This window comes from Lonchura striata, chromosome 9 (genome assembly GCF_046129695.1).
Source record: "Lonchura striata isolate bLonStr1 chromosome 9, bLonStr1.mat, whole genome shotgun sequence".
In the NCBI taxonomy this organism is placed as follows: Eukaryota; Metazoa; Chordata; class Aves; order Passeriformes; family Estrildidae; genus Lonchura; species Lonchura striata.
The window spans coordinates 2,471,331-2,484,242 of record NC_134611.1 but is presented as its reverse complement, the minus strand read 5'-3'; the positions used below and the strand labels follow the sequence as shown (position 1 = coordinate 2,484,242).

The 12,912-nt window shown below is 44.6% G+C and overlaps 1 protein-coding gene across 1 annotated transcript; it reads left to right on the top strand.

Moving 5' to 3' along the window:
• Positions 1-1,028: 1,028 nt before the first annotated feature.
• On the top strand, positions 1,029-11,193 carry TDRD5 (tudor domain containing 5). Its single transcript, XM_077785518.1, has 10 exons — positions 1,029-1,129; positions 1,388-1,626; positions 2,578-2,987; positions 3,048-3,087; positions 3,894-4,024; positions 6,972-7,177; positions 7,849-8,055; positions 9,075-9,141; positions 10,068-10,268; positions 11,038-11,193. Exons 1-10 carry the CDS (start codon positions 1,029-1,031, stop codon positions 11,191-11,193), a joined length of 1,758 nt encoding a protein of 585 aa, XP_077641644.1.
• Positions 11,194-12,912: the final 1,719 nt, after the last annotated feature.

Here is a 12,912-nt window from a genome sequence, read left to right as displayed (position 1 = left end):
TCCTGTATGGAAATCAGCTGTGCAGATCAGGGGGTTTCTCAGATATCTGTGAGCTCTTAGGAAACAGCCATTGCACCCCTCTTTAACTTCAGTCTGCTGGAAAGTCAATGTCTCCTCTGTGGATTTTCCTCTCAGATGAGACTGAAAACAATACAAGACTCCTCTTAATAACCACATCTGGTTTTAAATATTGTTACATTGATGGAACTGGTTTTGACTCTTTCCTAATGTGCTTTTTGTGTCTCCACTGTGGATTTTCCTCTTAGATGGGACAAAAAATAAATATATATAAATAAAGGCTCCTTACAATACAAGACTCCTCTTACAAAATACAAGACTCTTCTTAATTACATTAGGACATGGATGCTCTGGAGCAAGTCCGGAGAAGGACAATGGAGGTGGGGAAGGGTCTGGAACACAAGTGTGATGAGGAGTAGCTGGGGGAGCTGTGGGGAGCTCAGTCTGGAGAAAAGGAGGCTCAGGGAGGATTTTACCACCCTCTACACCCACAATTACGGCAGGGTGTACCCAGGCTTTTCACCCAGACAACCAGAGATAGGACAAGAGGACATAGGCTGCAGCTGCACCAGGAGAGGTTTGAGTTGGACTAGGGAGAAATTTCTTCACAGTAAGGAGTGGTTAGATACTGGAACAGGCTACCCAGGGAGGTGGGGACATCACGTGAAGGTGTTTAAGGAAAGCCTGGACATAGCACTCGATGCTCTGGTCTGGCTGACGTCGTGCTGTTGGGTCTTGGGTTGAACTCGATCATCTCAGAGATCTTCCCCCGTTTTTGGTGTTTTTGTTTTTTAAGAAGGCAGGGGCAGCATCTCCCGGCCGGTCCTCCGCAGCCCCGAGGCAGCGGGCAGCTCACCCCACGTCAGCGCTGAGGGCGGTGTCACCCGCTGCCCTCAGCGGCGCAGCAATGGCGGCCCGGCCGCGGTGAGGGGCAGGAGCGGCCCCGCCCCGCCCTCGCGCCCGGGAAAGGCGGGAAAGGCGCCGCGCATGCGCACGGGGCGGCCGGAGCGATGGCGGCGTGCGTGTGGGAGCGCGGGGAGTCCCGGCACGGGGCTGAGGGGAGCGGGGATGTTCGCGGGGGACCTGCGAGGCTGAGGGGCAAACCCCCGCCGTGGGGGTCACGGGGGTTTCTGCGAGGAGCAGCCGTCGGTGGGTGGGGTGTCTTCGGGCAGCAGTATGGACGCGCAGGGTGCCTGCACTGGCAGAGGTTTAAGAGTGCATTAAACTCCAGGGGTGCTGGCAAGTGAATGCAAGGGTTGTTCGCGAGCCTGCTGCCAGCTTTCAGGTGCTAGGTGGGACAAAGCTAGAATTCCATATGGTTAGGAGCAACTGTGGTACAAGTTGTCATCTTGCTTGTGTTCCCCTTTAGCACAGAGGCATCGAGGCAGGCGCAGCTGATGGAGGTGCTGAAGAAGGAGGTGAGGGCCATGCTGATAGCTGCCAAAGCGGGCTTGACGCCAGAGCAGCTGGAGGAGCAGTACATGGCCATGGTCTGCAAACCTCTCCCTCTGCGTGACCTGGGCTTCCAGTCCACCTTGGAGCTGGTGACACAAATGCCTGAAGCTGTCCAAATCTGTTCTTTTAAGAATGGTGCTTTAATACTCAAAGGTGAGGTTTTGTTTCCAAATGGGTGGAGGAGTTGTTTGGAACCTCATAGTGGAGTGAAGCGATGTTGGCGTGTGCAGAACTATGTCACATACCTGTTAATCTGTTTATCATACAACTCTGGTTATTTTTTTGCCTTTTTTTCTTGTATTTTTATCTGTCTTTTAACACTTTTGTGCTCTTCCCTCCTAAAAAAGTCACCCATGCTTCTAGTTATTTTTGTACACTTTTTCATTCTGCACTTGGTTTAGAAACTAACATAACATTTCCTTATGCATATGCCAGAACTGGTAAGTCTCACTTTTCCTGTAAATGCAGACTACAGCAGGAGCCAAAACCAGGGATGGGGCCTCTCGAGAGAAGCTTTGAAGGTTTCTGTACCTGACCACATAGGAAGCTTAGCTTGTATCAAAGAACCTTTTTAATTTTCTTTTTTCTTTGGGGAAGAGTTGTGACAACAAAAGGCAGTTGCAAAGAGTTCATTGGGAAGGGTAAAATGGCTGGGGCCTTTTTGAGTGCTACAGTAACACAAGCAAAAGTTGTTTAGAAGCTTGGAATAGACCTGGGCTGTTCTCCAGGGAGACCTTTGTTGGGCAGGGGGTGCTCTGTACTGAGAGTTTACTGTGATTCTGCTCTCCCAGCAAAACTCTCAGCAGCTTGGTTTTTGTTTGTGATCCTGCATCCAAGAATCTGACCTGCCTTCCTGCCTGGTCTGAATTTCTAGGGATGAGGGTGCAAACTGGTTGCTGGCTTTCAAAAATAGTTCAGTCCAGTTTGCAAAGGGTGAGGTTGCTGGAAATCAGCCATGGTTTAGTGTGATTGTTTTTGAAGGAGATAAATGCTTCTGGAAGGAATGTGGAGAAGAGGAAAGAAAGGAATGAAGATGAGCTTTGCCAGTGTGTAGCTTTTAATGGTTCATTGTTCTGGTTGTCTGTTTATTTCTTTCTGTTGCAGCCATTGCAGATGACTCCACCAAAGATATTGCCAAGCTGGTTGCCAACCAGAAGGTAAAGACACGTAAGGCATCAAAGAAAACTGCTACAAAGGCAAATGCTATTTTTCCCACTAAGAACTCTAAGAATCCACAGAGCTTCCAAACTCTGAGTGCCGGGATTCCTGTCCTGCCAGCAGTGGTGAAGGCTGAGCTGCAGGACCTGCTGAGCTCCTCACCGCTTCTGCTGGCCGACTTGGACAAGGCCTTCCACAGACGCTTTGGCCGGGTGTTCCAGTACAGGCAGTATGGATTTTTGTCCATGTTTGAAGTCCTCAGGAGCATGTCTGATACCATTGTTGTTGAGCAGACAAAGGCAGGTTCCATGCTGGTCCTGAGGAAGTACTTGGCAAGCAATATGGAACAGCAAGAGGTGTCTCAAGGTGAGGCTGAGGAAGAAGAGATGCCTCAGAGTGCAGCTGAGGAGGAAGAGGTGCCTCAAGATGAGGCTCAGGAGGAAGAGGTGCCTCAAGGTGAGGCTCAGGAAGAAGAGATGCTGCAAGGTAAGGTGATGTGTTTAACTGAAAGCACTTACAAGCTCTGTGGCCAAGCAACTGCCTTTCAAGTTTCTGTTGCTGCATTTCCCATTGCTGTAGAAGTCTTAATTCCCCTGGGGTTTGGCACAGGAGGTTGCTGAGTGCTGCAGAAGCAGTTGTCTTGGTAGCAGAGAATTTAACGGGGAGGTTTTTGCCACTGTTTTGTGGTGTAGGTGAAAGAAGGGCTGATTAGCCCATTCAGAGTATGGACTTGCTGAATGTGTGTGCAGGACTGGGAATTTCTAGTCATTCCAGGTAATAGGTGAAAAAACTAGAAGGCAAGAAGGGTCTTCACAATGTGTGCTCTGCAGGCTGGTAAAGCTTTTGCCATACACTTTTTGAGACTGAATATTTAACACTGGCCTGAAAGGTATGGCTACAGTGTTCTACAAAACAGGACTGCAGATGCCCTTATCATTTCCATAAAACCTATGGGACAGGGTGGGTAATTGCATACAGTTCCTGCCAATCTCACAGCTTTTCCAGAGAAAATACATTTTAACGTTTTCTAGCAATTAATTTTAACCTTCAGCTTGCTTACAAGAGCAAGTGATTCTTGTTTTGTTTTCACTTACTGACACAGTAAATACTCATTAATGTGGTGGCTGTGAATGCTACAAGTATTGAGGAAAACAGCACCAATGCTTTCAGACTTCCATTTTTTTAATGTTTTCCCTTTCTGCTTCATATGCAGCACTGTATCGGTCCAACAAAGAATAACAGCCAAATTATGGTCTTTGCAGCAGCGTCTGCAGCTGAGATGCCTCCTTTGGAACCCACCTGTGAGACAAAGAGCTGCTACCAGGAGGCACTTCTGATGGATTCGGAGCCAGAGCAAACACAAGCAGTAGATTTGGGTGATCACTTCAAACAGGTAAGTGGCTGGACAAATGATCTGTAGATTTTTTTGTGTCGATTTCAGGGGGTGATACTCCTTTTACTCTCGTCGTTTCTGTTGAGATTGCATTGTTGAGGCACTGCTGCTTCCAAACACTTTTGTACCTGTTTTAGATGTCTCTAGAGGCAAGCAGGCTCATCCAGCTGGTGGATAGCTTTATGTGCCATGCAAAGCCAGTCTTTTTTCTGGTCTCCTCATCTTCAGGTCTATCAGATCATCCCAGGCCAGTTAAGTGTTATCTTGCTCGCTTAGAAGAGTGGTGATACCTTTTGTTAGAGTTACTTGTAACTGGACTTTGATAACTTTGTTGTGAGACCAATTGTGTGGAATTTCCCCTGCTGCTGTTGACAGGGCTTCAGTGTCAACAGAACAGGACAGAGCTGGGGAATGTTCCTCAGTGACTTTGTTTACTGCAGTCTCAAGTCTGCTATTTGGTAGGAAATGATCATAAATTATCATTATTTTGTTTTCTTTAGCAGTGTGGTTTTAAAAGGGGCTGGAGAATAGTAGTGCAGAGACTTTGAACTGCCAAATCTTTTTGGCAGAATTTTTTTGTCCCTCCTTTTTTTTTTTTTTCTTTTGAGCATCTGTAGGCCTTCTTTTTCTTAGGAAAATCCTCCTGCTTAGAGTTGTTTCCTCTGCCAAGCTTGTCTTGTGGCTATACTCAGCTGTACAATTGGAGCTTAGAAGTAGGGAAGGGATCCCAAGGGTTCTTCCTGACTTTGGTGCTTTGTATACTAATGAGTTTGGAAGCCTGGAACTATGAGTTGAACTTTGTGTAACATTTGATAAGATTGTAGCACTTGAGAATTTTTTGCAGCCTGTTCTAATCCTTTTAAGAGATTTTAGTTTGGTGTGATGAGATCCACAGGGAGTTTCCCTGGGTCAAACCACTAGTCTGTTCTTGTGAAGGCAGTGAAAGAGGGGATATGGTCTAGGTAGCCCCAGATTTTTGTTCCTAGGTATTGGAGAAGGAACACATTTAAAGATCCTGGCAGGACAAAACTTGGAAGATGTTTGTACAACTCCTGTTTGTCATGAAACATGAAGTTTGCTGTTTTGTTTTAAAAAGCTCTAAAGGGGAGGGAAGTAGTTTAGAATGTGTTTGTTTAGGTGTGCAATGGACATTTGTACATCAGGATGCTGCAAGGTTGAGGGGAAGGATGCAACCTGATCCCTGCCCTGCTGCCAGGTATCCTGGAAGTGTTTTCAGGGCCAGGTGGGGCACAAGGGCTGAGTCCATCTGTTTGGTTCCAGGAAGGATAAAAAAGACAGAGCTGCTTCTCTCAGAAGCTTTTTCTTGCTGCCATGACAGAAGAAGTGTCACCCACACCACTCTTGGCAGCTGCCAGTCCAGCTTGGGGAAAGGAGTCAACCTTTCTTGCAAGTCATATCTCTTATAAAGCCTGGTTTTACACTGTGTATTCTTGCTTTATCTTTTTATAACTTTGTTGCATTTTGTGAGCTTCTTTTCAAGTGTACATCCCCTACATCTTTGAAAGAAATCTCTCTTGTCACTAACAATATGTGAGCTAGCATATAAAGCTCATGTGTGCCCTTAATAGTCTGATATGAAGAGCTTTATCAGAGCAAAATTGTCCTTTAGAAATGCCACCATTCATAGGGACTACACAGAGGAAATTTGTGAAATTGTAAGGGGAAATTTGTGAAATATTAAGGGGTTTTTAGAGGTGATGCTGCTGCTCAGGCCAGAATTCCCTCAGTTGCTCCTAGACTCAAAAATGTTAACTCATTGTATAATTCAAATGTTTTAGTCAAAATTTCTAGCTCCAAAACATTGGAGGGCATTAGGCTTTACTCAATCTGCAGAAGGAGGGACCAGGGAAGTGGTCACAGCACCAAGCCTGCCAGAATTCAAGAAACATTTGTGAAATCCTCTCAGGCACATGGTGGGATTCTTGGGGTGGTCCATTGCAGCTCTAGGAACTAGACTTTGGTGATTCTTGTGGGTGCCTTCTATCTCAGAATATTCTATTATCAGCACCTTTACAAAGTGATTAAGAGAGCCACTATTGCAAAACGCCATTGTTTGCAGTTGAATTTAGAAATAAGCAGCAGGGAGTGTGCTGGAATATGAATTGCCCACACCTTGCCTGATGCATGATGCAGTGATAATTTATACTGTGTTCACAATGAGTAAAATTGAAGTGTTTTTGACTTTAATCATTGGAGAAGTGCTGTCTGCTGGCAAAAAAAGAAAGCACTTGAGGCAGTGAAAGTGGCTGATGTTGGATTAAGGCTCTCATCCATACTACTTCAAGTAAAATAATGTTTTCAGCAGTTAGAATAATGAAAGAATGAAAGCTGTGTGAACAGCCTACTTGTACAAATTTGACCAAAGTGAGAAAATAACAGAAATTATAGATTTTGACTTGTTTTGTCTTTGGGAAGTAGCTCTAATGTGAAAGTGGGATGCATTCATGTCTTTTGTGACTTCAGAATCATTTTCAGATAGATTTGCTGGTTCAAATCATGTACTTTTTCATGGTCATGGAATATAGCAGTAATACCTTTTCAGAAAAATCCAGCAAAGAGATGGGTTGCGTCTGGGGCTTGATTTTGTTTTGCTTTTTTAGGCAGTAGTCATTCACTATTTTTGTCTAAATATGTGACCTGACTTGAATTTCTCTCCTTTATTGCTTGCAGGAATATGAGCAAGGTATTTTTGTTGCACCCCTCTTAACACTGGAGGGAAGAAGGAAAGAGTGTGAAAATGATTTTTTCTATCACAGGGAAGGTTTTCATCCAAGTTTACCCAGTCTGTTGGGGTTCACTGATATTCAGTAATTCACAAGTCCCCAGAAAAGCAAGAACTAATTTTTAAATTCATGCAAATGCCAGTTATGTGTGTTCAGTGCACGATGAGACATCTGAGTGCCACCTCCCACTTATTCCTTTGTAGCACCAAGGTTCTGAGCAGTTTCCAGCGACTCCAGAAATCCCTCCAGATGCTGTTCAGGACAGAAGCCTTTGCAGTTTGCCACCTCTGAAGAGAAGATGCTTGGTGGGAGTGATTGTGGAATTTGTCGTCTCTCCTAGCCAGTTCTACATCCACATCTGCAGCACGGAAGCATCCTATAAACTGCAGGATCTGATGTTTGAGATGAGGTGGGAGCATGCTATGGCAGTGCAGTGGGTGTTTGTGCTGAGGGAACAGGGCACCCAGCTCTTGCTGATGGTCACTGCTGGCTGCATGACATGGTACAGAGGTGCTGGTGCTATCCTGCAACACTACTCAAAATGTCCATTCCTTTTAACTGACAAGCAGTAGGTGTGGTCAGCAGCAGGTCCTGTGGTTTGTCTGTGTCCTAGCAGTTCTGAACTTCGTAAGCCTGGAAGGGTTATGGAAAGGAGCTTGGAGGGTTCCTGTGTCTTATCTGTGTAGCTGTTGCTAATGTGTTCAGTTATGGCTTTTATGTCCTCCTCCAACACTGCACCTGGGCCAATACTGCAAAACCTGGTTCATGAGAAATGCTGATATGTCAAGGTAATGGTAAAAAAGTGATTAGGATGACTGTGTTTAGCCTCTGATTAATCTCCATTAATTAACTTTTTGTTGGAACCCAAGAGTATCGTTGAAAGTTTGGGGTTGCAATTTGATTCCCATTTCAGTTTTAAGTGTGGCAGAACAGAGATATAAAGGGTCTATTAAAACAACTCCTGAAAATTCATGTCACGGGGACTTTAAAAAGTCAGGATTCTTTTGATGCCCCGTATATTTCTCCTTGTTCATCTCCTTCATCCTCCTAAGGCTGGTTTCTCACTGTGATCTTTTACAGACACGTTTACTCACACAAAGTTGCTTCTGATAAATACATCATGCCTGAGTCTGCAGTGCGGCCTGGGCAGCTCTGCTGTGTCATGGTCTCCAAGTGGTGGTACCGTGTCATCATCCACCGTGTGATCAATGACCAGGAGGTAGAGGTGTTCTATGCAGACTATGGACACCTCCAGATTGTCCAGAAGTCTTGGCTGAGATTCCTCAAGTAAGTGAATTACACATGGGCAACAGAGTCACAGAACAGCTGAGATTGGACTAGGCTTCTGGAGGTCATCCTGTCCAAGCTCCCTGCTGAAGTGGGGCTGTCTAGAACAGGCTGCCTAGCACCATGCTGAGATGGTTTTTGAATGTTTCCAAGGATGAAGATTCCATGACCTCTCTGGGCAACCCATTCCAGTGCTTGGTCACTCTCCTGGTAAAAATGAATCTTTCCAGTTGGTCCACACTGTGCTGATGCATGATGTTTTTCTCCCCCAAGTGCAGGACTTGGTTGAACTTTGTGAGGTTCCTGTCTGTACATTTCTCTATCCTGTCAAGATCTATCTGGATGGCAACCTGACCCTCTAGGGCATCAGCCTCTCCTGCCAGTTTTGTGTCCTCAGCAGACTGAGGGTAGACTCTCCCCCATCCCCCAGGATGATAATGAAGACATTGAGCAATACTGGACCCAGCACTGGCCCCTGGGGTACACTGCTAAATCCTTTCCTGTGTCTGCCTTCACTCTTCAGTCTGTCCTTTTACTGCTGTCTGTCGCCTTGGGGCAAGCTCCCTAATGCTCCTTCCTGGGTTACATGAATGGATATACACATTCTCCTGAAGGCACATCCCCCAAGTAACACTTGTTTGCAATGTCAGAGGTACTTTTTTCTGCAGTTCAGCAAATTTTCCATATTTGTGTCTTTCCTCTTGTTTGCCTCTCCTCTTGCCTGGCATTCTTTGGTTCAAAAGTCACAGCTCTCTGTAATTTTGTCTTCCATCTTTGATGGGAAGATGCTTGGGCCAGGGAATGCATAAGAGACCACTTGCTACTGCTGGCTTTGCTATGGCTATTCTCTGAATATGGAGTGTTTTCTGAAGTTGCTGTTGGGTTTTAATAATGAGTACGCAATCCAATGTATGCTTCTGCATTCCTAAACTGGTAGTAAAACCCAGAAGAGGAGGATGTTCTGCTCTTCTGCTGATTTATCCCTGCTTTTGTTGTAATGGTTTTGCTTTGTATTTTAGGTGGCACTACTTGAAGCTCCCTGCTCAGGCCATCCCCTGTTCCTTGGCATGGGTAAAACCCGTGGAGGTAGGTGTCCACTTGCAATTTTGTTCATTAACATATGTAGAGGAGTTATCAAGTAGAGGCTATCTATTTCTCCTGCCAAGGGCAAACATTTGGATGAAGTCAAGTGCTGCTGATATTTACAGCAGAATTAGTGCTGTTACATTCCAGCAGAGTGTGCTGGGTGAGTGTCTGCTCTATAAGCAATCACCCTTTCAGTGCTTTCCTTGCCATCAGAACATTCTTGCTTATATTCTTGCACAGCAAACTTGTTCCTCTCCCTGCCAATAGTACCCCAAGGTCCTTTTGAAGCCTTGGTATCTCCAGCCCTCTGTTTTAAAAACTTTGTAACAGAGCTTTAAGTGAGTTGGTTTGATGCAGTTAGCACAGCAGAGTTATTGAGGTCTTAAGAAGGTTTCTCTATGATGGGAAAATTCTTGACTAAGAAGCCTGAGAATACAATCTCTGAAGGAAAGCATGTGAGCAGAGTTGTTGCCTGTGTGTCTTTAAAGGTGTTGCTTTTAAAAAAGTTATTTCCCCTGGTTTTTGAGGGTTAATCAGAGTTTTCCTTGTGGTAAGGCTTAGCAGCATCTTAATAACTTTTGATACTTTTCATGTTTGTGAAGTCTTGTGATTCTAGGAGTTAAAAAAGAAACCCCAACAAACAAACTATTTTAGGCGCTTGGGATAAAATCACTGGTGAATGCCATGGATCTATGTTTGGAAGTAGGTATTTAGGGTGAAAGAGCATTCCCAGTGTAATGAGAATTTCATGCTTTGGGGTAGTTTGGTTAAGTTCCATGCTGGGAAGCTTGTCTGCCTGACTTTCCTGTATTTGTCACTAGCCTGGCCTAGCTCAGTTGGCTTTTGACAAGTGCCCACCACAAGGACAAGTCTCAGGTGGTAGATATTGGTCTGTTTATGGTAACTTTACATTGTTTCCTCTTCAGGGTACGTGGTCCAGTGCAGCAATTCTCCTGTTCAAGCATCTCTGCCGCTTCAAGGAATTTGTGGGCATCGTGGATGAATACGTGGATGGTGTTCTGTACCTCTTCCTGTGTGACACATCCACCAAGAAGGATGTCTACTTCCACTCTGTCTTGAGGGATATGGGATATGCTGATATCTGTGGAGAGAACATCCCTTCCCAGGTCAGGAGGGAGACGAGTGCTGCTGAAAGGAAGGGGAAGGGAAAGATCCCTTCTTGGGTGCCTGTAAATTGAAAGATTCTTACCTTGAAGCAAGTGGTTTTGTGAAGAGCAAAACTGGTATTCCCTGCTTTCCTGTAGCTTTTCATTTTGTGACTGCATCCCAGAGTGTCTAACTCTATGTAGAGAGCTTGCTTTTTGGTTAAGGTAGAATCTGATGATACAGCAATGTTCTGTTTAGTAGAACAAACTGTTTTCAGCCTGAATTCTAGCAAACAGTGCTGGATGGCATAACCATGGTAATTGCCTATTGTCACACCAATTGTAAGCCAGATCATTTGTGCTTTAGGCTTACCTGTTTGTATGTCTCAGCTCAGTTCCAGTGTGGATTACGCAAACCATTGGAAAGGTACTGCCATGATTTTATATTTCAGCAGAAAGCTGAGTATTGCAGCCTGAAGTGCTTCTATCTGTTTTATTCAGCAGATGCAGAATGCATGTTCTGGCAGGATTAGATTCTGTGATGGTATTTTTGCATGTGTAGGCCCAGTTTTATGGGAGAGGGGCATTGCTGAGAAATTTTGTTGCTGGCAAAAGAGGAGTTGATTTTCTTTATAAGGGTATTTGTGCAAGAATTTGGAGCTAACTCTTGGGTGTTGTGCACCTTCATCCATTTGCTGACGTGTCAGAGATTTGCTGCATCCTTTTAGTCTCAGTGGTAGTAACAATGTAGAGGTTTTTTACTGTTCTGGCATGGGTTTTTTTGTTCTAGGAATTTGAAGAACTGAATCCTTCAGCCTTGTATGTTCAGCCCAGTGGAATGCAGGGGAATGCTGAAGTGATGGAGCCAGACCTTCACTTGCAGCAGGAATCTCGAGATTCAAACAGTGGAACAGTGACCTTGAAGCTGAATGGGGCTGAGCTGTGACCAGGTGAGAGTTTGGCACAGCTGTCATTCCATGAAATCAGCTCCAGGGCTCAGCAGATGTGTCTTGTTTTAGTCCAGTGGAAGTTTTCTGTGGAGTTGGTTTTCTGCTTTTATAAAAAGCAAGCAGAAACGTAATATGAAAACTATTGTTTATATGGACCATAAATACCTTTCTAGCTGCCTGTTGTGTGATCCCTTTGCAAACTTCAGAGAGTCTGTGTGCCCTCTGTAACCTCCCATGTGTGCACCATAATTTTTCCATTTGAGAGTGGGCTCTGAGGACCTCAGAGCAGTGCCAGATTTTTGTGATCAGTTTGACTTGACACTTCCATGGTTTTGCACCCCTGGGAGCCAGGAAGTGTGTGTTTTCCTCTTAGATCTCTGGGGTTTGGTGAAGGATGTGTAGTAATTCAAGGTACTAGTCCGTAAATGCAGGGAAAAGACCACAAGTGCTAGTGGTGAATATTTGCAGTAAAGGGTCTTGCTCATCCTAAACTGACCTGAAAGGAAGTGATTTGCAGTCCTGGTTGTTTTTGGGGATAAGGTTCTGTACAACCACAGGTTTGTTAACAAAATAACTCTAAGGGTGAATGTAAAGCATATATATATGCTTTACACCTAGGGTTTCAGAGCATGTTCAAAGAGAAACCCTTGGCTATTTAACAGTTTGATCAGCTGCTGAACAGAGGGCTTAAACAGGGAGGAAACCCCAGGTCTTGAGTGCAGTCTAGAGTACTACCATTAGAAACACCAGGAACAGTTGTCTACAGGTGATTCTCTCCCCTTTTCTGTGTTATTTAAATTGTAGGATTTTTCATTAGACATTTTACTACGAGGACCAAAACAGCTTTCAAGCCAATGTCAATGCCAAGCCAATGTTGAAGTGGGCCTGCTCTGGGGCTGTTTCTGACACTGCTCAGAAAGAAGAGTAAAAACAAGTCTAATGCTAGTAACTTATAAAGTAGTCATTTTCTCTGTTTGGTTTTTTTTTTTTTTTCCTAGCCAAATTAGTTAGGTTTCTGTTCTAGAGAATCTCTGTGTAAGCTGTGTGTCTTGGATATTAATGTCCTTGCTCTGTCAATTTATCAAATGAACTGAAAGACACAAACCGTCATCTTATTGTATGTGTTTGGAAGAAGGTAATGTGGGGAAGAGTGGAAATCTTGAGTTTGTGTTTCAAGTGCAGGAATCTGAAGAGTTCCTTGCCTAGCTGACTAAAGCAAGATTCATAAATGTCAGATATAGGTGATGATTTGAAGACTAGAGGAATGTAAATGCATCCTGTCCCTCAGTGAGAATGGTGTGGGTGGCAAGAAGAGATAAAAATCATCGTTTAGCCTTGTCCTAACACTCAAAATTTTTCCTGCATGTTAAACAGAGGTGTTCAGTGGGCTGCTGGTATCCAGCTGAGTAGTTGGCTAATTGGGCTGTAGTGATGCCTGTCTTGGCATCCTGTCAGCACTGAATTCCTGCTGCCCAGCCATCCTTGCTGCTGCAGGAGTGCCTCACAATCCCCTCATGCCCTGACAACTGAAGCAGCCTAGAGAGCAAGTACCTGGTTTTGAACAGCTGTGGTTGAATTGCTGCTTGTCTGTCATTTCACTGGTTTTCTCCTCCATACTGAGTTAAAAAATACAAACATCAGCTCTCATCTCTGGCTGAGACATGAGTGAACATCCCTGAAATGGAAATTTAATTTGAATTCTTAAGCAAAAATGC